The 25,214-nt window shown below is 41.5% G+C and overlaps 1 protein-coding gene across 2 annotated transcripts; it reads left to right on the top strand.

The window, feature by feature from the left end:
• PDHA1 (pyruvate dehydrogenase E1 subunit alpha 1) lies at positions 1-25,057 on the top strand. Of its 2 annotated transcripts, XM_005281572.5 has the most exons (12): positions 1-188; positions 6,064-6,078; positions 8,727-8,795; positions 13,140-13,313; positions 14,310-14,436; positions 15,778-15,869; positions 16,292-16,384; positions 19,064-19,219; positions 19,373-19,444; positions 20,532-20,599; positions 22,522-22,630; positions 24,588-25,057. In XM_005281572.5, exons 1-12 carry the CDS (start codon positions 117-119, stop codon positions 24,750-24,752), a joined length of 1,212 nt encoding a protein of 403 aa, XP_005281629.1. In that variant the 5' UTR covers positions 1-116; the 3' UTR covers positions 24,753-25,057. The 2 variants fall into 2 exon arrangements, with proteins under 2 accessions (XP_005281629.1, XP_005281630.1); XM_005281573.5 differs by lacking the exon at positions 6,064-6,078.
• The last annotated feature ends 157 nt before the right edge of the window (positions 25,058-25,214 follow it).

Raw genomic sequence — 25,214 nt, 5'->3', positions numbered from 1 at the left:
CCGCCGCCGTCACTCCGGGCCGCTCAGGGTCGGCCCAGCGGCGGGAGAGGGAGCGGCCCTCGCTGAAGGAGACTCGAGGGCAGGAGGCCGCTCGTGCCAGGCGCAGCCGCCCCCTCATGCGCAAGATGCTGCTGGCCGCGCTCTCCCGCGTGCTGCAGGGCCCGGCCGCCGCCGCTGCCGCGAGACCGGTGAGGGGCCGGGGGCGTCGCTGCCCGGGGAGCGGGCCCGGCCGCTGGGCCACCCGGGGAGGGCCAGAAGCGGAGCGCGGTTGTGAGTTTGCTCCAGCCCGGGCTCCGGGACCGGGGTGGGGCCGCTTCAGAACGGGGACGTGGAGCCGCCCCTAGATGCCGCCTTTTGTCTGGCTACAAATAAAACTAAACTCCCCGCACGACGGGCCCGCCCACTGCTGAAACCGGGGGGCTGATGTCACCCGCACTCCGGAGTCACTCCGCTTTTTAAAGACGTTTACAATGAGAACGCGAAGAGTGGTGTGATTCAGTCTCTGCCTTCTATTATGTGAAGGGGGGGAGGGATCCCTGGCCCAGAAAGGGGCACTACTGAGGGCAGTGTCTGGGTACGTGCTACTACAGTGAGGTTTTCTTTTATAAAATCAGATTGTTGAAGCCAGCAGAGGATGTTCCCTCCAGGGGCTCTCTTACAGGTCCAGGCACAATTACCCTTTATACATGTACACAACTATACATAGTAAATTGGAACATGGGTTTGGTTTATTTAGATTCACTACAAGTTGAAAATATCTCCTTGAGGTGACCTGCCATTTCCTACCTGTTTCTGTTAGCTCTTGCTGCATCACTTTTTGTCTTACATCCTAATTCAGGTCAGATCATCCGTGGGTGTAAATGGGTACTCTTTTACACTAGCTGAGTATCTGGTCCTCTGTCTCAGGCCTGATCTACATAGAAAATTATGTCAGTTTAACTGCTGGGTGAAAATCCACACCCTGGAGCAGTGTAGTTAAACCAACCTAAATCCCCTAGGTAGACAGTGCTAGGTTGAAGGATGAATTCTTCCACTGATCTAGCTATTGCCTCTCAGGGAGGTGGATTACCTACACTAGTGGGAGAATCTCTCCTGTTGGTGTGAGTAGTGTCTACACTGAAGCACTACAAAGCAGCGCAGTTGTGCCGCTGTAGCATTTTAAGTGCAGACGAACTGTCAAACTCTTGCTTAACAATGTTCTTTTTCTGATTGCTTCCTGAATTCTCCCTACCATCACCACTTATTCTTCTTGAGCGTTGCAGACTCTCCTCAGTCTGTCAGTTTCTGTATGTTCTTCCCAATTATTTTGTTACACACATCCCATCGTGCTGCTGGTACATTTGGAATAGTCTCCCTCTTTTCATCTGCCAAATCTTGTTTCCTCCTTAGCTCTTTCTTCAAAACTCACTTCCAGAGATTCTTTTTACCCTTTCAATATCAAACCTCAAGCCTTTTCTTATATCAGCTTGTCATATCTTGTATCTGTCTTGATTAACTTACTTTGTAAATAGTTCAGGGCAGAATATGTCAATACAGGTTTGTAAAGTGCAGTATAAACTTGCAGTGGTATGAATATTATCACATGAAATGCTATTAAAACCAGATAGTAGGAGCTGGTCCTGTGTTTTAGTGGCAGAGCAACAATCTTTTTTGGTTTGGGCTCACTAGGAGCTGGAAGGGTGTGCTGTTTAGTGACTTACTATAGTTGAATGAAAAATGTTTTGTTTGTTTTTTGACAGTCTTTGCAGAGTGCTTTGTCCTACCCTACTTAGGTCAGTCCAACCTTTCCTTCACCCTTGGGAACTCTGGATAGTGAAGGGAAGTAAGGAGCGAAAGTGGGAGTGATCTTGAGGCACTGAGCGGGTTAAGGAGGGCAGGGAGTAGCTTGAGCTTCTTAAGGGCTTGTCTACACTGGCAATTTACAACGCTGCAACTTTCTCGCTCGGGGGTGAAAAAACACCCCCCTGAGCGCAGCAAGTTTCAGCCCGTGTAGACAGTGCACCAGTGCTGGAAGCTACACCCCTCGTGGAGGTGTGGTGTGTGTTTGTTTTTTTAGAGTGCTGTGAAGAGCTCCCTCCCAGCGCTCTGCCGCAACCACACAAGCCATGTTAAAGCACTGCTGCAGCAGCGCTTGAGCGTTGCCAGTGTAGACAAGCCCTAAGACTTCAATTGTCTTCAGTGCATCTTTTGCCAGATGTACTTAATGGAACAAGAATGCATGAGTTTAAATAGAATATCAATTTAAAACATCAGCAGAGTAATATGCAGAGCGGTTCAATAGTGAATGGGTTAATGAAAGGTAAATATTTTGGGAAGGAAAAGGGGACTTAATGTTTTCCTGACTGTTAACCTCAGTGATCCTGGGTCTGGGGTCAGCCCACACTAATCTAGTGTAAAATTCCCTTTTCACTCTCTTCAGTTGTTTTTAGTGATAAAATAGCTAAACTTAAGGATTAAAATGAGAATAGTTGGTTGAGAGGGAAAGTTCAAAATGCTAACAAAAATGCTAACTTACAGATACTGTCAAAACATTCTACCACTGTATATATATTTTTTTCCTACTGTTGTTGCAGGTGTCATCCTAAGGTTACTAAAGACCAGAGAATAAAATTATTTTTCAGTTTGTCTACTTTGTACATTTGACATAATTTTATACAAAGGAAGTTTCACTGTTTCCCATGTCTAGTCAGTTTTGTGCGCAAACTCAGAAAAATCGTGGATGAGACCAACCTTTTTAAAAATTGATTAGATTTCATTTTGGTGGTGAGCTTTTAAAAATAACTTTTGAAGTGTTGACACCAAATAAGGGAGTGAACCACAGAAGACATTATTGAACTACTACTGTGTGAATTTACAGGATTTTTCATATTGTGCTCTGTTCTTAGGCTGTGTAACCCAGTGTCTAGTACTTGTGCAAATAAGTGTTATGATGTTAGCATATGTGGTCAAATTCTCTTAGTATGCTTTTGGAAAGAAAGCTTTTAAAAATAGTTGCTAGGTGAGCTAAAGAGATTCATTCAAAGATGGATTACTATCTGAAACAGATACGGATGTTCTCTAAATTAAGATTTCCCACTTTTCTTCTGTTCATATGATCTGAGAAATGATCCCACTTCAAGTGTACTAACATGATTATGAAGACTGTTAGTGTGTATCTTTTTGCTGTTTGTTTGTATTTTGAGTATGGAATTTATGTCTCAGGAAGCATATAGTCAGACAATTCCCTAATCTTGTACTGGGCTGTTGAAATTTCAGATTATTTTAAGGAAAAGATGTCCCACGCTCAGTGAAATTGCTTTGTTTAATGAAGTTTTATATGAGCTTACATCATAATGTTATAAGTTTTGATCCCTACCCTTCTTTCGCAACTCATTTCCATATAGACAAGAGGTCCCCAGTGAGTGAGAGACAGCCCACCAACTTTGTGGTGTTAAAACTAATCAGTGAGGACAATGACTTTTGACTCTATTCTCAGTGAGCCACTGACCCTCCTCAATATCACATGGGAAAAGAGCTTCCTCAGTGACTTCTTGCACATGGATCTCATACTAGGTGGAAAAAGGCTGGCAAAGCCAGCTTGTGTAGCAGAGTGCTTTCCACTCAGTACAGACCTCTAAGGCTCGGTCTACACTAGGAACTTATGCTGGTATAACTGCGTCGCTCAGGAGTATGCATTTTCCACACCCCTGAGTGACATAGTTGTGCTGACCTAACTTCTGGTGTAGACAGCACTATGTTGATAGGGCTTCTCCCATTGACACAGCTATCACTTCTTGGAGAGGTGGAGTACCTATGCCAGTTTAAAAAAAAAAAAAAAAAAAAAAAAAAAGCGCTCTCCTGTTGGTGTAGGTAATGTCGTCACTAAGCGGTACGGCAGTGCAGCTAGAGCATGGTAAGTGTAGACAAGCCCTGAGAGCGATAGTGACTTGCTCACTCTTGCATGGTAGGGGCTAATTTGGAGAAGATTTTGGAAGAGAGGCTAAAAATTAATGGATCTGACTTTCATCTTTTCTACACTAGTTTTTATACCCATGTAACTGACTTTAGCAGAGTTAGTTCTGGTTAACAAGCAAGGCAAATCAGAATCAGGCCTGCTGTATGGAGAGAGGACATGGAGTGGGAGGGGGATTGTCATGGGTAAGAGTTATTTTGACAAAGATGAGGATTTAGTGGGTTAAAAATAGAAAGTAAAAGTGGTTACTAATACCTAATTCTAATATAGTATTTTTCTATCCAAAGATCTCAAAGCACTTTACAAAAGAGGTAAATATAGTTATCCTCATTTTACAGAAGAGGGAAACTGAGACATAGAGGTGAAGTGACTTGCCTAAGGTCATCCAGTAGGAACAGTGGATGAGTGGGCAACATTCTGAGGAGAACAGTAATAGAGAAATTTTGTAAATGAAAATTGGCAAGTTTGAGGGCAGGGTAGGAATATAACAGGGACAAATGAGCTTAGTGAGCTATTGCTCCCTCCTCCTTATTCCACACCACATGGTCTTATTCCCTGTCTTATTACATGTCTGGAAAGCACCAAACACACTTTTGAGCACTACACTAAAATGGTAGATTTTTCTGAATCAGGTTTGTGCTCCTGCTTGGTCTGTAGCCTGGACTAATGAGTTTTGTCTCTGCTGTTTAAACTTGTCAGGCTGATTGACCAATCATCAACTTCCAAGATTATGGCGTGAGGGCATGAGTAGAAGCAGAGAGAATTCTTTCAATTGTCAATTGCCTTTCCTCTTCCACCCACTCGATGTCTCTGTTGCAGCCCAATTCTTATGGGGTTTTTCTTCCATTCTCCTTTCATTGTGTATTCTTGTACACCCCACTGATCTTATGTTTGGGGTTTTTTTGCTTGTTGTTCCACTTTATGTTCAGTGTGCTTACAGCAAAATAAAATGTATTAAATTTAAGCTCCATGAAGCAGTTTAAAAAATTGATTTCTAGTAAATTTCATTTTGAGAAAACTCAAAAAACAACCCCCCAAACCCTTTATAAATTTTAGCTTTATAGACTGATAGTACAATGGCAGAGTGCTACCTCAGGAAGGGAGGAAAGCTCTCTTGCAGAAATCAAGACCCCTGCAGAAGGAGAGGGAACCTCTATTGAGAGGGAAAATGCCTTTAGGAGAATCTGTAAAGTAACTTTACCAATGAAGTGTTACATTATTTAATATCTGACAAACCTTTTTTTTCCCCCTTCAGATTATGCACTCAGTATTAAAGCAGGCGAGAACCAGGCTTTTAACTCTTATGGTGTCCTTCTATACTGCTGGCATTAGTTCTTGACAATACATGTTGTCACTGCTTTTGTGAAGATCATTTTAATCAAGAACTGAAAATTTAAATACATTTCAGGACACTTAAGATTATGAGACTATGTACCCCAATTTAAGCATTTATTAGCCTTTACTTTCAGAATGATAGTCCCTATAGACAGAAACTTCAGGATTCTTCCCTGAACAACAGGGACTCTAATAAGTGAAAGGGCTATTTGTCATTTTTGTAACTGGAAGTAGCAGACTGCCCTTTCTGGAGCCATCCCCTCTGATGCAGCTCATTTGCCACCTGTGATCTTTAAGTCATAAAATCCAGGTGCTGCTAGCTAGCTCCTGAATCTACATTGAGGCACCCAATTGGAAATGGCCTGGACTTTCTGGAGTGTTGCACATTTGAGTGCCCAAGCTAGTTCTATTGAGATATCTTAATATAGAGTTAGAAACCTAATTTTAGGCTTCCAGGTTTGAAAATTTGGGGTTTGATTCTTTTTCCTGGATTTTGTTACTTACACTGGTGCAAAGTCAGAGTTAACATACTGCCAATCAAGAGTAGCACTTACATGCACTTCATAAGGTAATCTTTTACATCGACTTGGCACTCCATGTGCACAGGTGTTAAATGACTTCATGAAGTCCAGAGCGGGGAAGATTCAAGCCATGAGGCCTTAAAGTACATCCATAAGCAAGAGAAATTACAGTCTGTTGATTATTTTTTCCCTGAATTGCTTTATTACAGCTGTTGACTTTCTCTCTTTTGTTTCCTCCAATTGCTGCTACTTTAGGGAGCTGTTAGTGAGGTAAGGCACATCACTTCTGTAAAGGTTTGCTTTTAGCCATTTAAAATTATATATATATACGTAATTTGCTTTACAAACTTGCTAGCCTTTTTATATAAACCTAAACTCCTTGCTCATTTTTAACTTCACCTATAAAATGGCTAGAGAGCACTGTTAGTATTGCTACATTTTACTAATTTAATCTAATTTTCAGAATTTTTCTTGAATATCTTTAATCTTAGTTGTATTTTCTTTTAATCTGTTGCATTAAAGAAGGGTTAAAAGGATATTAGGGTTTTTAGGTTGCTTCAAAATGTTTGTAGTGTGAGGAAAGTCCTTCAGAGTCTAAAAGTGGAGGGTTAATTGTTTTTGTTTTTAAATTTGTACTCCATTTCTGAGAAAGTAAAACAGAACAATATTTCTTGTTAAGTATGAAAATAGTTCTGTTTTTCTGTCAGTTGATGCCAAGCAACAATCTAACAATAAGTATCCCAAATCCCTGGTTACTGATATTAATTATCAAAGAGAGATGTTTACCAACCCTCAGGCCAAAACTTGAATTGTTACTAAAGAAAAATAATTGTATGTCATCTGCTCCATTCAAAACATTGGGGGGGAAAAACCCAAATGTAAATCAAAACAGGATGAAAGTGCAGCCTCTTCCCACAATATTTTAAAGAATAAGTAATGAAGAGTGTAAAGAAGTCAGTGTCCTTTTAAATGTAGTGATGGTATCAGTGAATTCAGTCATGTAATGTGGATTGTGCATGTTATGCCAAATTTTGGTGAATGTGGATGAAAAGTGATGGGCTGCGGGATGAAGGTTGAAAGGTAATGGAGGAAGAAATAGGATCATATTTAGCTTGCTGATATTCTGTAGATTGGTAGTAACTTTGTAGTATGTTGAAATATAATATGCTTGAGAGATGATACAATATATATAACAATGTAGTATTTGTGTATAGACGTTTATCTATATATAATATAAAATTTTGTGTGTATACATTTTTCACAGTCCTGAGCAATGTACTAGGTCAGCCTAAGTTTTAGGTAGACCAGGCTTAGACTGCAGTTCACTCTGGTTTCTGGTCATTAATTGCGACTTTATTTTTAAATATGAACAATTTTGCACCCTGAGCGCCACAGTTAGGTCGGCCTAACCCGTGGTGTAGATGTGGTGAGGTGAATGGAAGGATTCTTCCATCAGTGTAGCTACCACCTCTCAGAGAAGTGGATTAACTACATTGATTGAAAACCCTGTACGTTGATGTAGGAAGTGTCTACACCGTGGTGCTGCTACAGTGTATTTCTGTAGTGTAGACACACCCCATGGACTCTTATTCCAAAGATGTACATGCAGTATTATGTACTGGCGTGTCTGTTTGCCCACTCCTGGATAACATGTCTTACCTGCTCATATTAGGAAAAACATTAGGATTATAAAATCACTTAAGCAATAGAATAAACTGCCAAGGTAACTTGTAGGATCACAATCGTAACAGACTAGTGACCGCCATCTGTAAGGACGTTATAAAAAAAAAAAAAAAAAAAAAGTAAAATTGAAAAAAATCCTTTCAGTGTGGTATGGGAGGTGAACTACATGATGTGCTATATGACCCTTCAGGTGACCATATATGTCAGCAGCTTGGCTGAATGAGTTATTGGAACTGCTCTTTTATATAGCTAGATAGCAGCTTGGGCTTTTGGAACCAGAGGTAAAATGTTGTATTCACTATGCTGTATAGACAGTGGATGGATGGATAATCCTGATGTCTGTATCGTGTGTGTGTGGGGGGTTTCAGCTACATTATGTTGCAACATAACCATCATTTATGAGAGTTACAAAGGAGTGTTGAGTGTGGAATAGCCCTCTAATCCATGCACACTTTATTTTAAAATGTGCTGCCTGTTCTGTTACATTTCCTTCTTGAAGCTTTCTGTGTCTTAGGTCCCTTGCCCTTATGTTTTCACACTGTTTCCAAGATATGACTATGCTTTTCTGGCTCCATCTATGCTATTATTTGTTCCTCAACTATCTGCTCCTATCATTACCTTTCTAAAGTGGGTCTGGGTTGTCTCTAGAAGTGAATAATTTTAAATCCCGCCAAGTCATGGGGGCTGGTCTGGGGTAGCTGTTAACTTGAAATGGTTAGAGCAGCCTAAATTTCAGAAAACTAGTATTTTTCTTGCTATTCTAATATAGGTGAAATTCACCCCTATGCAAAGGGCCAGGACAAAGCCTATGTCCCACTCAACCTGTGTTCTCACAGGGTAAATTTCATACAAAAATACAGCTGCCCTTTGATTTTGATGCTCTTGATTCTTTCAGGGTCTTAAGAACTGTTCAGAATCCTTGTCTGTTTCCATTATTACTTAATAATTGATCACGATTGCGAGTTTAAGATGGTACCCAATCTTCTGTGTAAAAAAATTCTAAAAATCAAGTTAGAAAAGGAGTTCTAATATGTAGGGGGTGGGGTACAAGTTAAAATCCAAACTACTCTCTAGTACTATGGGAAGATAAACATAATTTGTGAGTTAAACACTTTCCATTAGTATCTGGAAGTACTGTATGTGCTACATGTTTAAATGGCTGGGGAAATGTTCTTTTTTTCTTGGGATTGTTGTTAACTTCTAAATTTAAATAACATGTATTGCTTTTTTTATAGGTTTCCCGTGTGGTGGTGGCATCTCGTAACTATGCTGACTTCGCAAGTGAGGCTACATTTGATATTAAGGTAAGGAAGTTGAATATTTCATTTTTGAGAATTAGAATTAAATAGAAGTATTGTTGTAGATATTACTACTGTGAATTTCTCTGTAAGAAAAGACATATTTTCTGAATGTTCAGAACCACACATTTCTATGTCTATCTGCACCTGGCAGGAGTTCACAACTGATATTTCCTCAGTGCATGAAATAAAGGCAAGTTACGAGGCAAGAGTAAAAATTGTTGCTGTTTGGGATATTTGAAATGCTAATGTAAGATTCTGAGGTAACTAAAAAACAAAAAATAGCATAAATTATTGAGATGAAAAACTGAAATATCATGAATTTAGGACTGGAAGGGACCTCCTGAGTCCTGGAGTCCAGCCCCCTGATGTTCAGGCAACCCTCTCATATAATCCTGTTCATAAACACATCAAGCTCTAACTTAAAATTAGGGAGGCTGTTTACCCCCACTAACCCTATTGGAAGGCAGTTCCAGAACCTTAATCCTCTGATGGCGAGAAACCTTCTAATTTCCAGTCTATATTCATGACTAGTTTATACCCGTTTATTGTTGTGCCAGCTTTGTCCTTTAGCTTAAATTGCCCTTGAGACATGTACTAAGCTTCTGCACGGACTCATGAGGATGAAGGTCTCCTGTCTTTATACCCCGCATGCCAGTGGGCATTGGATTGACCGGGCCCTTAATAGTACACAATACCATTGTTCATCTCTTGGCCCTATCAGTTTATATATATATATAAAATTGTGATAGATACTGTGGTGAGACTTCAGCATCACCTCACAACAGGGCGGTGAAGCAATCAGGCAGAGAGGAACTACCTCTCCAGCTACTAGCTTCAAACATGTAGCCATTGTCAGGTCCAAGAAAAAACAATGAGGAACCATCAAATCAAAGGGAAATGGCTTGAAACTGAAAAGAAAATCACAGTCTTCGAAAACTAAGAAAGGAGGGAGTTTTCCCCACTTTGAATATCTATTGTGAATAGTGATTGAAGGGGGGGGGGGGGAGGCAAACCATTTTAAAATGGAAGTGGTTTGAATTGAAGAGCATCCAGAACTTGGAGGACAGTCTCAAGGCAGGAGGCTATCAGTGAATACTGGCATAAGCGCGAACTCTATGAATGCTCCAGCCCTGGAGCACCCACGGGAAAAAAAATAGCAGGTGCTTAGCACCCACTGGCAGCCAGCTCCGTCCCCTCGCGCCCGCCAATCAACTCCTCTCCCTCCCTCCCAGCACCTTCTGCCTGCCACAATCAGCTGTTCCAGCAGAGCCGGGGCGAAAGGGGCGGCTGGGGGTGGGGCCTTGGGGGAAAAGGGGTGGAGTGAGGGTGGGGCACTGCCGGGGCAAGGAGGAAGCCAGTGCATGTGAATACTGGATCCCCCTTATAGTTAAGGGGTAAGCTGGGAAACTTTTCAGGCAATATGTAACTCTTATTAGAAAATGGATTTTATCCGATAGGAAAGTGCAAAGCCTGTGGTTGTCTGTTTATTTTCATACCAAGCAGGTCTCTGTTGTGCAAACAGTGTGGAGTGTGTGTTCCAAAATAAACTGGTATCTGGGGGACTGGCTTCATGTCTTCAGGGGTCACGGATCAGATGTGAAAAATCCAAGTATCGGGTAGTTAAGAACTTGGGACAGACCTATTCAGGGAGACTTGGGACTGGAAGGGCTGGCATCACCCAGCAAAGAGTAATTGGGCTGGTCAGAGCTAGGGTGAAACTGTATGCTTGTGGGCTGGCTGCTGGTGTTGGAGATCTGAACCATGGCTGCACAGCACCAAGGCATCCAAAGGACAGGCAGTAGCTTGGTCTGGGTGGACTCCAAAATGTCACACCATAGCAGAAGCTATGGGTTCCATATCCTAAGCATGCAGCCTTTCCCTCATGTCTGTGTGGCATCTGGGGAACATGCAAGAGGGAATGGGGCATCCTCTGTAATTGTTTGATTTGCTGCAGCCCCTGGAGACTGTTTCCTATGCCACTAGCTACCCCAGGAAGGAGAGGTTGTTCTGGAGCACAGAGAGGGGAAAACAGTTTGTTACTTCAGACTCCATCTGAGATAATTTATGCTCACTTCCTGTTCAGGTTTTGGGAAGTACCCACTTCCCACTCATCCAGACTGGTGGGAGCAGAATCACACAGAATCTTCCTGCATGGTATAAGGGTGGGGGAGGGCAGTATGTTGCAAAGGTGACGCCCCTTTTAGCAGGCAAAGAGAGATCCTGTACAAAAGGCCCTCTGTGTGCTGGTGTATAGAATAAGACCTGGTCCTACTGTGATGGGGTCCCCGGGGTGCATCCTGAACTGTGGGACTGCTGAGCCCTCAAACCCACCAACCTGGCTTGCCTCCCACACTGTGATGCTGATGTCAAGCTACAAACCTCTGACAGGCACTGCACTTACACAGCCATCCACAGGCAGGGACACACCCAACTGAGTTACATGAGTGATCTCCCAGCCACACATAAACCAGCGATAGAGGCTCCAGCCAATCCCCCCCCAGCTTCTCAGCCTTATACCCCAGAACTGTACCATCTTGCACTGGTCAGAAGCCTGACCAGTGTAAGTTCATTACTTAGTTCACCACTTCTTCATAGGAAAGTGAACATGCACCAGCCTTTGTGACCTGAGCAGATTTCCCAAGCACTTTAGACAAACTCACTGGTAAGGATAAAACATTAACTTTAGTTTATGCACTTATAATAACTACAGAAAGATAGATTTTAAGTGGTAGGCATAAAGCAGATAGTTACCTTAAGAAATAAAAATAGAAACATGCATTCTAAATCCTAAACTTATAAAATGATATCTCTCAAGGCATACTTTGTACAAAACATCATAATATCACAGTGGTGAATATGGCGGTTCCAGGGTGCTACTTTGAGGTACAGTGTGTCACACCTATGTTGCTAGCCATTATGGTTTTTAAGATTGTCTTTGGAATGTGACTTGTGAAGCAGTGCTGTCTTCCTGAGTCTGCAGATGGAATAGTTGGGTCAACTTCTTCCTGGTGTAAGCCCACTGGTGTCAGTGGATTGGCACTGGAGATGAAACTGCTCTAATAGCTGTGGGGTACAAAATGCTGCCATCCTCTTAATGGAGCATTAACTCTGAAGTGTAACAAAGACTGTGTAACTATCACCACTATTAATTATTTTACAGCAGACCCCTTGAACAAACATTCTGATCATCACAATCTTGTGGGGAGAACTTGAGTACATTACCACCACTTCCCTATCTGACCCCAGATAGCAGTATGACCCCTTCCTCCACAGAAAGACAGCCATGTAAAAGGATCAGACTTTTTTTTTCTGTCCTTTGGTAGGGCACAGACAAAGTAGACTGGCCTGCTAAAAAGGAATACTCCTACTAAAGGACTGGGTGTCTAAGTTCCCTCTAAGCTGCGTGGCCACGCAGCCGGCTATAAAGGGCCCTGCAGGTGCACAGCCACAGGAGCCTGCAGAGGAGAGAGGTAGAGGCTGGGCAGGGAAGGGAAGGGAGCAAGTTGGGGTGTGCAGGGCTGCCAGTGGGGAGAGGAGCTTCTCCCCCCAGCCCCGGAGCTGCTGTGGGTGGGGAGATGGCTAGGGGGAGTTCTCTCCTCCCGCCGATGCCCTGGGGCAGCCTGCACCCCAATACCCTCATCCACAGCCCCACACCAGAGCCCACACCCTAATCATCTGCCCCAGCCCTGAGCCCCCTCCCACACCTCAAACCCGTCATCACTGGCCCCACCCCAGAGCCCGCATCCCCAGCCAGAGCCCTCACCCCCCTGCACCCCGAGCCCAACTCTCTTCCCCAGCCCTGAGCCCCCTCCTCCACTCCAAACCCCTCATCCCTGGCCCCACCCCAGAGCTTCAACTCAACTCAGCTCATCTAGTATTTGCCTAGTTTTACACCAGGCTACATAAAAAGCACTAGCGAAGTCAGTACAAACTAAATTTCATTCAGACAATGACTGGTTTATACTGCTTTATATACTGTACACTGAAATGCAAGTACAATATTTATATTCCAGCTGATTTATTTTATAATTACATGGTGGTAATGAGAAAGTAAGTAATTTTTCAGTAATAGTGTTCTGTGACACTTTTGTATTTTTATGTCTAAGTTCGTAAGCAAGTAGTTTTTAAGTGAAGTGAAACTTGGGAATACGCAAGACAAATCAGACTCCTGAAACGGGTACAGTAGTCTGGAAAAGTTTGAGAACCACTGGTTTAGACATAGTCAGGTTTTACTGTTCAAAAACTATGTGGAACTTGAACATACATTTAAAATACTGGATTTTTAGTGCTGAGATGCCAAACAGGAACATGTACCTTATTGAAATACCTCCTTGACTGTTTCTTTAGAAATGCGATCTCCATCGTCTGGAAGAGGGCCCTCCTGTCACAGCAGTGCTGACTCGGGAGGAGGGACTCCATTACTACCGGACTATGCAGACCATTCGGCGCATGGAACTGAAGTCAGACCAGCTGTATAAACAGAAGATTATTCGTGGCTTCTGCCACTTATATGATGGTCAGGTGAGTGACAGGTCCAGAGAGTTCATAAAGTGTGGATTCTGTGTGTGTTGCATTATTTAATGTAGGGGTTTGAATGAAGAGGGAGCTAAGTTTAGATATACTAAGACATTTTCCATATATCAGTGGAAAATATCTTAGTCTTAAAGCATAGCTGGATCACGGACACCCCTTCTCTTTCAACATATGTATAAACCAAAACTTGGCCTATTTTTCCTTATTTAAAAAGACAGAAAAAAAAACCCACTTTGGATCATATGTGCCCCAGCTAATGAGGTAGGAGGATCATCTGCCTGTAGTTTCCTCAGGGCAACAGCAGCGAGGAAGAAAGCAGGAAGCTGCTGAAGATGAGCACAGGGAACCAGCATCTGCAATGCTCTGTTTAGAGCTAATGTGGAGGTGTAGGCAGGGCTGGGGTTGCCTGCTTCCTTCACATCAAGCTTCCCAGATGTCTTTTGGGAAGGCTGGGGCAAAAAACCTTTGGCCTCTAAAATAGCATCTGCCAGCAGGAAAAGAACTTTAGGGATGTCTGTGGCCTAGTTTTGCTGCCTGTCCTTTTTCCCCCTTTTTGGGTGTGTGGTGCAAAATCCCCTCTTCTGTGAGATGGCTGGTGATACTTGTCTCCCACACTCGCTGGTCATGGGGAATGGAAAGGTCAGTTACGGTGCGCATCGGAAGAGCAGTGCTTAAGTGGTTGAACACAGGCAATGACAGTGGTCTGCAAGCTTTCCTAGTTTCTCACCTTCCTTGACCTAATCATCAATCTCCTCCTATGCTGGTTTTGATTATTTTGGAGCTGCAGACTGTTGTAGTCCAGTGACTCTCAAAGGACCTAGCTCCAGCCCCATATATCAGGCATATGTCTCCTTTGAGGTGCAGGGCTCATTGCTACATGTCTTCTAAGTATGGATGAGGACCGTGGCCCCCAGCCTCAAGAGCTGGCTAGAGGAGTCTCATGTTTTGTCCCCTGTTGTCAGACTTATTTTTCCTTTACAACAGGAAGCGTGCTGTGTTGGACTCGAAGCTGCCATAAATCCAACAGATCACGTGATAACAGCATACCGGGCTCATGGCTATGCCTACACGCGCGGAACTGCTGTCCGAGAGATCCTTGCTGAGCTTACAGGTTCATGTTGAATGAAATAATAAAGATAAATGGGGATCCAGGCACTGCTGTACTTAGCTTGCATCAGAATTTCCAGATAACATCTAAACCAGTGATACTCAGACTGAGGCTCACGAGCTGCAAGTGGCTCTTTAATGTGTCTCCTGTGGCTCTTTGCAGCACATGATATTAAAACACGGTGTGATTTAATTATTAACCAATCAAGATGCTTTTACTATGTTATTAACCAATTGTAGTTGATAAAATAATAATACTTCGTCATTTTGCTCTAAGAATAATATATATAAAAAACTAAATATTTCCTGTCATACTGTTTAAATATAAATATATATAGTACTATAGTAAACGAAACGGTGAATTTACACTGCTGTGGCTCTTTTGGGTAATGTTGATCATTAATGTGGCTCCTGAACCACTGAGGTCTGAGTATCGCTGATCTAAACTGACTATGAAATACTAAATAAATTGGGACATGGGATGTCACACAGTAATATGGTAAAGTAAATCATCAGTATTCTGTGACCTCTCCTGATGCCTCACAATAAAGTCACAAAGTAACTTTAATACTCAGATACTTACTCCAAGTTATGAGAAGTAATACAAAATGCTATTCCTTTCAGTGAACACCACTTCTGAAAGCTTTGCTTGATATCATAGACTCTGTCTACATGAGCATTATCTAGAAGCATGTCTTGCTACAGTAGCTTTATTATTATTTGTGCTATAGGTCCCATCTAAACTATGCTTTTGGTGGACCTTATTTATTAATGATAGGGCTTGACACCCTCCAGTTTTGCAGTTTGGATGGTTCTGACCCTGAGCTCTACTACTGTCTGGGTCTTTACTGGAGCTGTAGCACAGCATGGCTTCATCTGTAATGCACAACTGAATTGTGCAGAGGTGACCTGGTTACACGAGGGTACTCTTGTTATGGTAATTGCTACAGTGAAGCTGAGATGATAGATTAGACTGGTCAGGAAAACCCAGGTTAGAACCTTTCTCTCAGGAACCATATTTACCCAAGGTTGTGACTAACAGTGTTTCTCTGCTATAGCTTACAGCATGTATCAGAGGTATTGGGGGTGGGGGGAGAGGGGTGTTGTCTGAACACAAGTAGGATCTGCTTCCTTGTTAGAAAATACTAAGATGTTATAGAATGATTGGACTCTTCCAGTAGATGTTTGTTTTCATTTCTCTTGCTAATCTCATTTCCTGTTTACTTTGATGCTAGTTGTAATTGTTGCACTGTTTTCTTTCTCTCCATCTGTTTGTAGCTACCTGCTGTGTCCTGTCAGATACTTATAATGTAACCTCTTTTCATTATATGCCTACACCTTTCAGGTCGAAAAGGAGGATGTGCTAAGGGAAAAGGAGGATCAATGCACATGTATGCCCATCACTTCTATGGTGGCAATGGCATTGTTGGTGCTCAGGTACTATGATACAGAATGCAAATGTCTAGCATTTTAAAATCAAATTAAATCTCACTTAGGTTCTGTGCCAGCATCACCTTTCTTGCTATGGGTCTTCCTACAGCAATCATTGCTATACGTGGCCATAGTCTAAATTGGTTTCCACTTAATTCTTTACAAACCAAAACATATAGCTGAATCTAACAGAGATTAAATTATTGATATTATTTAATGTTATGTGAAAACTAGAGTTTAGATTGTAACAGGAATCAAATCTTATGGAAATGAGTTAACAGCCTTTGTAGCTATACTTTTCATTATTAATTGCATACATTTACAAAAGTTAATTTTTATAGTTCACAGCTCTCTGTCTCCAACTGTTCCAAATGTTGCTCTAAAAATATCAGTTTGACTTGTTAAATCTGTTTTATAATTCACTGTAGGTTCCCCTTGGTGCTGGGATTGCCCTGGCCTGTAAGTACTTTGGCAAAGATGAGATCTGTTTGACTTTATATGGAGATGGTGCTGCCAATCAAGTAAGCTTTCTTGATTTAAATGTGTATAGTAAGAGTAGTCCTATGTATGCCCTATTGACATTCATTTCAATCACTTTGTGACTTTTATGTAGAAGTCAGTAAGTTTGGCAGTTGTGATGAAGGGAGGGTTTTATAATGTGGACAGTTGTCCACTGGTAACTGGTTAAGAGCCAGACTTATGTCATATAGATTGCTGAGCAGTTGTCAGATAACTTTTGGTCACTATCAGACTGCTGCTCTGTCTAATCACTCTACATACTTTAGGCATTCACACTGATTGAATTTTAGAAATATTTTAGAGCTTGGAAAATTTAAGTTTGGAAAGTTTATAAATTAGGGGATTAGGCTTGCTTTCCAAAGGTAGATCTGAAAGACAAGAGAAGTGGTGGTGGTGGAAGTCTTCACCCTAGTGGTTCTTCACATACCAGAAGTGCAAAGGATCCTGGAATTCTTACCAGGGTCTTGAACATGCTCGGGAGCACATCTTTCACTTAAACTTATTGCTAGTAGGTGCCTTCTTATAATTTTGAAGTGCCATTTCCCCACCACTCCCCGCATTTGGAGCTCTCTTCCCCTCCAGGAAGCTGTGAGGGAGTGGGGCCGGGTCTTCACTATTCTAGCCCTGTCTCAGTCTGCAAGTGCTGTGGGGAGATGTCTTTGCGTACTCTGGACCTGCCCTATGAACAGCTCTCAGTGCCTGCCTCTGCTGTTGCTCATGGCTTTCCTAAGTAGGAGAAGCATGACGTTGACATGATTCTTGAGTTTCTCTTCTGTCCAGGGTTCTCAAGGGCAGCACTCAAACTGACTAGTGGTGTTAATTTCATTCTGACTTCGCTCTGTTGGTGCTTGGAAATCTCCATGAGCAGTAGCAGACACAATAGACCTGTCTTCCTGAAGACCTGGGGTGGGGAATAGCACCTCATCCGCTTGTATTTGAGTCACATATGAAAGGTTATTTACAACTGACGGCATTCTGCACCAAAATATTAAAAATTCTGTGTAAAGTATTTTAAAATTCTGCAAATGTTATTTGTCTAATAAATATGGAGGCTCCATCATGGCATTGGGGAGCACAGGCCACTGGCTGCACAGAGGTGGGAGATCACTGTGCAGCTCCCCTCCAAGGACACAGACTCAGTGGTGAGGCTGCACCCAACCCTGACACAGAGCAAGGACTGGGCCTGCCCCAGAATCACTTCAGGGCCCTGCCCCTCCATGCCAGATGCACCAGCTGTGGGCAGGCAGGCTCAGCAAAGCAGGAGGAGGGGCTTAGTGTATGGGGGATCCAGGTGTGAGTTGAGAGGGTTCTGTGTGGGGCAATCTGGGTGCAGGCAGCTAAGTGGGGGATCCAGGTGCAGGGAGGATCTGGATGCACAGGGGCTTGTTGGGGGGGTTCTGGGGGCAACAATAATGGGACTCTGCGGGGGGGATCCAGGTGAAGGTGGTTGGGGCTCGGTAGGGTGGGGATCTGGGTGTGGGTGGCTCGTTGAGGTGGTCCGGGTGCAGGGAGGAGTGAGGCTAGGATGACCAGACAGCAAGTGTGAAAAATTGGGACAGGAGGTGGGAGGGTAATAGGAGCCTATATAAGAAAAATCCCCCAAAATTGGGACCGTCCCTATAAAATCAGGACATCTGGTCACCCTAAGTGAGGCTCAACAGGAGGGTCTGAGTATGAAGGGGTGTGGATGCACAGGGGTGGGCAGTTGGCGGAGCAGTTTCCTGTACAGTGATCCCTCCCTCTGCAGCTGAGGAGCGATGGGTGCAGGAAGCGGGGTGAGGGAAGAGTTTGCAGAGCTTCCTACAGCTGGGAGAGAAATCTGGGGGTGGGTCTGATACAGCCCCGGATGCCATGCAGGGGAAGTCCCGTCCCCCCGTCACAGGGTAGGAGCCACCATCCAGGTCTTCCTCAGTCCCACCCCTTACCCCACAGTGATTTACCTCTCTGCTAGCTGCCCTGGGCATCCAAAACATACTGCTCTTGTGGCTTCCCTTTGCTTCCCCATCAGAAAGTCATTTTTCTGAGGGGATGCAAAGAAATCTATAGGGAAACATAAATTCAGTGCATGCACAGTGGTGCAGAATTCCCTCAGGAGAAGGTTATTTTACCAATAAGGGCTAGAAACTTAACTATAGCAACTTCTACAGAAATCTGTGCTTTAAATCTCCTCTCCTCACAGCTATGGAAGCCATCCCAGTTTCCACTAGCAAATGGAATTCTCAAGTGATGACCTTTTCCATGACCTCTACTTGCATAGAGTAGATGATACAACAGTGTTGTTAGAACTTTCTTTATTTAACTGAAGTAGAACTGTAGCACGTTACATGTGTAGTCCAACATTGCTTTTATTAATGTAATTTTCAAATTTTCTATTGAAAATATTTTAGTGTTGTGAACTCTTTGGTGCACCAGTTTATCCTGAATCTTGCTATCTAGGGGGTAAGGATACTACTTTTTAATGGGAGAGTATTTTATTACATACAGGTTAAGATGAAAAGTAGATCTTCAACCCTATGATTTTCTTTCAAGACTGAACTGACTCAGAATTTGAGTTCACTATCCAAGTCAAATACTAGCCAGACTTTTTTGGGGGAAGTGAAAGAACCCCTGTAGGCCTTGATACTTAAAATTTAAAGAATCCAAAGAGGGACCCAACTTACATGTTACTGTTTCTCTTCCAGGGTCAGATATTTGAAACATATAATATGGCAGCCTTATGGAAGCTGCCATGCATTTTCATCTGTGAGAACAACAGGTATGGAATGGGTACTTCAGTAGAGAGAGCTGCAGCCAGCACTGACTACTACAAAAGAGGAGACTACATTCCAGGGATAAGAGTGAGAACAGTTTCCATCTTTTCCGTATTTATAATGGAGCAGATTGTTAGAGATGATGAATTCATACTGAATCTATGAGAATACTTAAATTGATTGTTCACCCTCTGAAGTCTGTTCCGCTCTGATCTAATTAAAAAGCTTTTCTGTCAACAGGTGGATGGTATGGATATTCTCTGTGTGAGAGAGGCAACGAAGTTTGCAGCTGAACACTGTAGATCTGGAAAAGTAAGTTACTCAATATCAGTCCTTTACCATGGATAAGGTAATTATTTTGTGCTATATTGTTCTCACATACAAAATGTCATACCAAGCCAGTACTCTGCAGTTAAATTATTTTTGAAATTCTCTTTGCATCTCTTTTTCTCAATTAAGGAAAGTTTTTCAGTAGCAAACATTTATTTATATAATATTTATTTGACCAAATTTTTCTCTATCAGTTTTACAGAAATGGATGGTCTAAATACCTTTTACCAATATTAATTGACTTAAGTAAAAAGATCATATTAAAACTGAAAAGCATGTATTTTCATCCATTTTGTGTCTTCTGCTGAGAGGATTTCTGAGTATGCTTTAAACATTTTATTTACCAATTAAAAGGTGGGGGAAAGAGTAATAATCCTGCTGTATTTGCAACAAATATAAAATAACCGAAGTAAATCTTTGTGAGATCATGTAGGAAGAGTAAAACTGTAAAAGAAGGCATATACAGTAATTTGCACTAACTCGGACATGATATAAAATGACAATGAAGATCTTCTGTATTGGAGTGTTTGTTCCACTTCATCTACAACTTTAGAACCATTTATGAAGTGGATGAATTTATTTTTGAATGCTATTTTTGACACTAGAAGTGTACTGGCATGAAAGAAGCACAAGAGACCTAATCAGTACTGGTAGAGCAAGATCAACTCTATTACAGTCTTGAAAGGGAAGGACAATTTTATGCAACTGAAACTTGCTGAATAATGGTGGACTGACATCTGAAGCTGTGGAGCTATGCTGTTTAAACACATGAGAACAAGCTGCCAAGTGAAGTTATTGAATTGCCTTCACAAAACATATATCCAAGGTTCTTCTTGAAACCCATCTAGGAATAGTTTCAGGATAATGAAATATTTTTTGTCCATGTTGCAAGAGATCATGTGTAAAGCAAAGAGTGAGCTTGGAAAGGTGGTTTAGGGGAGCATTGGTGTTGTCTCATTCAAACACAAAATGAGTAGGTGAGGCGAGTGGGTAATGCTTGGATCTGTAGAATATGATATTGTTGCTCTTTAGGCTTATGAAAACAACCATAAACTATTTATTTTTTCAGGGTCCTATGCTGATGGAGTTACAGACCTATCGTTATCATGGACACAGTATGAGTGACCCTGGAATAAGGTACAGTAAAAAGGATTGTGTGAACTTACTCTATTGGGTAATCTACACACAAGGTCTAGTGAGTGGTAGAAATGATGGTAGTAATGTTTCCCTCTTTCTCTCTGTACCTGCACACTCAGAATCAAAAAATTCATGCCACTGACAAAAATATAGAAATGTGGGTACCTTGCTGAAATCCATCTTTAGGCATGTAAAAAAAATTAAGGTTGAAATTTTGCTTATGAGAATCAATTTGACCACTCATATCCTCTTGCCCAATAACGCATCACCAACCACTACTGCTATACTGTATCTCTTAATAGGTTTATATGGCACACATCACAGTAATGTCTGACTTAATATCTCTCTCAGTTGCTTTGACTCATAATATTTCAAAGTGGCATAAGTCCCAATGTTAGATATATTTTTCAAAGATTTTACATTCAGTAAGACCTTGTTTATTCTGTACCAACAAATTCCTTTTTCCACTATTTATGTAAGCTTTAACTGACAAACGGCTTGTTTTTAAACCTCTCTGGTGCGTGCTTTCAATGAAAGTGTTGATTGTCCTTTGGTAGAGAAATTAAAGTAACGGTATTAGACTTTTTCATTCCAAATTAAATCTTAGTATTTTGAGTAGTTTTCACCCTTAGCGCACTAGCTCTACTCCAAGTGTTTTTAAACACATTGGGGACTGATGACTGTGCTAGAGTTTCCGTGTGGATTCTGTATTTCAGGAAGGATATTTTCTAGCTGCTGGAAAACAAGGTCAGGTGATGAGAATTTCTAGGAGGAGGTGGTCCTGTTACACCATTCCCTCTGAAGGGATCAAACAATTTTTTGATTCACAGCTGAGTATAAGAGCAGGATTCTGTTTCTCCTTGTGCTTCATCTTTAAGATTTTTTTTTTTAACTGAGTTCTAACGAGTTACACCTGTGTGATCTAAGGGCATGTCTACACTTACTGGTAGATTGGCAGTGCTGCAATTGATGCAGTGAGTGTTGATTTAGCAGGACTAGTGAAGACATGCTAAATCGATGGGAGAGTGCTCTCCCATCAGTTTGTGTACTCCACCTCCCTGAGAAGCGTAAAGAAAGTTGATGGGAGACGTTCTCCCGTTGACACAGCACAGTGGAGCCACTGCGGTAAGTGGATCTAACTACATCAACTTCAGTTACGTTATTCACGTAACTGAAGTTACATAAGTTAGGTTTATTTACCGCGGTAGTGTAGATCAGCCCTCAGAGAGCATAACTTGAAAATAATGGAGTTGCACCTGTATCAGTGGGGGATTCGTTTTCCTGCAGATGGTTTTTGCTGGTTGTTATGTGAGAAAAGGAAAGACTCTGAACCCAGTTTAGAGGGCCAGTGAAGACATTGGAAAATTTTTTGCAAACAAACTGAGCACTAAGTCTGAATTTTCAGAAAGTTCTGTTTAACTTGAAAAGGGAAGTAATGGAAGCCTATAAGTGCAGTCACTTAAACCTAGAGGAGAGATGACACTGTAGGGAGCAGTCCTCTAGTGGCTATGACACGAGATGGCTTTAAGTATTTTTCATTTCTAACTTTAGGCACTGCCTTATGTAGGCACTTGTCTTAAAAATACAAGTATATTCTGTCTAAGTACTTAAATCCCCCATCATCTGACAGAGATGAATTCATTAACACATCCCTTGTGAGATAGAGAAATATCCCTTTTAGAGAGAGTAAGTCACTTGCCCAGTCACGCACAGTCTAGCAGAGTGGGAGTTGGATCCAGATCTCCCAACACAATCATTGCATTAGCCTTCACACAAGAATTACTTTTTTCACCTTATTTCAGTGGTAAATTAACTGTGTTCATTAAAATTCTTGCTATGTGTCAATGGGTAATCACAACTCATATGTCTGGGTGGTAGTGTGTGGAACTTATATAATGCATGTCTTTCCTTGACTCCCATAGCTATCGTACTAGGGAAGAAATTCAAGAAGTCAGAAGCAAAAGTGACCCTATTACTCTGCTGAAGGACAGAATGGTTAACAACAGTCTTTCTAGTGTTGAGGAATTGAAGGTATTAAGTGATATTTTTCAGACTACTCTTGGTGTTAACCTATTAAGGCATAAATGAGCAGCCGGTGAAAAACAATACATTATAGTAAGTGGCCCTGTGATGGTGCTGCCAATAGTTTCCCCCCCCAGCCTGCATAAAAGTGCTATTGGTAAGAAATGAACAACAGAATTTAGGGCAGTATTTCGCCTTGCAAACTTTTGAGTGACAGCTCTTGGAGGGGAAGAGTTTTTTAAAATATGTACTACTTGGTGCATTTAAAAACTTTTTTTTTTTTTTTTTTAATTAGGCTATTTTGAAAGCCCCAGGGATAAATCACTGCTACTAGAGATTAACTCCAAAGATGTCATCCCCATTCCCTTTCAGTTTGGTGGTGACAGGTCCCAGAAAGACCTCTCTAACATCTCCACCAAGTGTCTCAAATGTTATGCTACAGCTGTGTTAAACTCTTTCTGCGCTTCTTTTCAGTTTCTGCTGTTTATCGAGATAAGATTTTTCTTCTTTGAATTGGCTAAACAAATCTGGAAAGAGGCACGGGCCAGTTAAAAAGATGAAAGCTTTAACATCTTAATTTGTAACCAGAACTGAAAAAGAGGAAATGTAGGATATGCATGTTATTAATTACAGCTGTAGCTCTTTAAGTTGTGTGTAGGTTTGAGTCTACAAAATAGAAGCACTTAAAGTTCTGTTCTTTATTAGAAACGGAACTACTGTATTTGTTTTAGAAATTGTCATGCAGAATTGTAACAATGGAATGCCACTATTCGATCATAGTGCTTCCATGTAAAAGTAAATGGGATCAGCCAGATATACATGCTTTCATTTTCTGCCTGGTTCATACAAAGGTGGTTATATTTTACCTTCTGAAGGCAATTTGTGTATAAGAGCTCTTTCCTTATTCTGGTCCCAATCCCAGCCTTTGGAATGTGAGCATTTGCCAACTCTGAGGTGTTCCATCAGTGCATTATAAATTTCATGATGAGGGAGTTATTTTGTTTTTAAATTGTGTCCTTTAAATAGGCCTGGAAAGATTAATTGTTGATAACCATCCATTTAACCACACACAAACCCATGGGGGAAAAAAAATTCCATTGAAATTTACAGAAAGGCAAAGTAAGAAAAATGCTGCTGAAGAATTTACTTTATATATTTTGATAGGATATAGACATTGAGATTCAAAAAGTTAAAACTTTGTCATTAAATAATTGTCTGACACCCCCCTCAATTTCCCACAACTCTGAAAATTTAAATTGGAGGGGGAGCTTAATCATTGATCTTGTACAGTGCGCTTAAAAAAAAAAAAATCTGCCAGGCTCATCTTGTGAATCTACTACTAATCATACTAAACAAGTCAGTGGAACATAATTAGCGGTAATTCTAGAGAAAAGTTAGACTTCTGGTAGCTTATTAATTCTCAGTGTCCTGCATGTGATTAATGACTGCAGTACAGTCATTTGGTGCTGTGGGGAGGAGTTAGTTGCCGGAGTTCACTAACCCCTCAGGAAATGGCTTATTATTCCCTGCTTGAGTGTTTTGTATGCTTAACTAACTGGTAAAGTTTGCAAAAGATCTCTCCATATGTGTCTGGCAGTCAGCAGCTGTAATGGAAAGGGACAGTGTGATCATGATCCCTATGGAATGACAAGATGACTAACGTGACCTTTGGGCTTGAAGTTTAATTTTAGCCTATTAGGCATTTGAGGCTCCCATGTTTGCACTATGGCCAAATCTTGCAGTTCTTATTCAGGCAACTATAGTTCCTATTGAATGCCACTAGAAGTTTGCCTGAATATGGATCTTCTGATGTAAGCCTATCTCACTCGGCATTAGTTGCTGAAAGGAGGAAATCCAGCAATGGGCAGTAACTATTCCATCTGCCACCCCCTTTTATACAAACAGACCAACATTTGTTTTAAGATTGCTTTCTCTGTCACAGCCTCACTTGTCTTCTGTGTTTTAGGAGATTGATGTTGAAGTAAGGAAGGAAATTGAGGAAGCGGCTCAGTTTGCTACCACTGATCCAGAACCACCGTTGGAAGAATTAGGCAATCATATCTACAAAAATGAGCCACCCTTTGAAGTACGTGGCCCGAGTCAGTGGATCAAATACAAGTCTGTTGGCTAAAATGAATGCAATTTACTCCAGCACCTGTTACATTATGGCCACCTTGTGGGGGAGATTAAATTTTGTATTCGTTGTAAGAATGAACTGTTCATATTTAAGGTTGTTTATTTGGAAGAGTAAAATTGCTTTCAGCCAAGGACAGATAAGCATTATGTAGAAAAATGCACGTACCCATTGATAAGAGCTGAATTAGGATAAAGCAGTGGGTGGTTTTGGATTGCTTTACTTATGAAAGTTACTCCTCTAAATGTTTTGAATAATAATCATGTTATGTACAGATATAAATATATTAAGTGTCACACTAACGTGGTCTACCATGCCTGTTTGCTTTGCGTATGAGGTCATACTATTTGTCAGGCCCCACCTCTTTCAATAAGTTGGAAAGAGAAATAAGGATTTACTTTGGAACTCAGAAGTTTATAGAACTTGAAGATGGGATTAACACTATACAAATCAGTGTTT

This window comes from Chrysemys picta, chromosome 1 (assembly GCF_011386835.1).
Source record: "Chrysemys picta bellii isolate R12L10 chromosome 1, ASM1138683v2, whole genome shotgun sequence".
Classification (NCBI taxonomy): Eukaryota; Metazoa; Chordata; order Testudines; family Emydidae; genus Chrysemys; species Chrysemys picta.
This window is presented reverse-complemented; position numbering and strand designations above follow the sequence as displayed.

What these genes read in the sequence shown, in the direction of transcription:
- PDHA1 (XM_005281572.5), top strand. Translation starts at nt 117, where the DNA reads ATGCGCAAGATGCTGCTGGCCGCGCTCTCCCGCGTGCTGCAGGGCCCG. An exon ending in GAGATGGTGCTGCCAATCAA is followed by an intron (nt 16,385 to 19,063) that starts GTAAGCTTTCTT and finishes TTTCTCTTCCAG; the next exon opens with GGTCAGATATTTGAAACATA. An exon ending in ATGAGTGACCCTGGAATAAG is followed by an intron (nt 20,600 to 22,521) that starts GTACAGTAAAAA and finishes TGACTCCCATAG; the next exon opens with CTATCGTACTAGGGAAGAAA.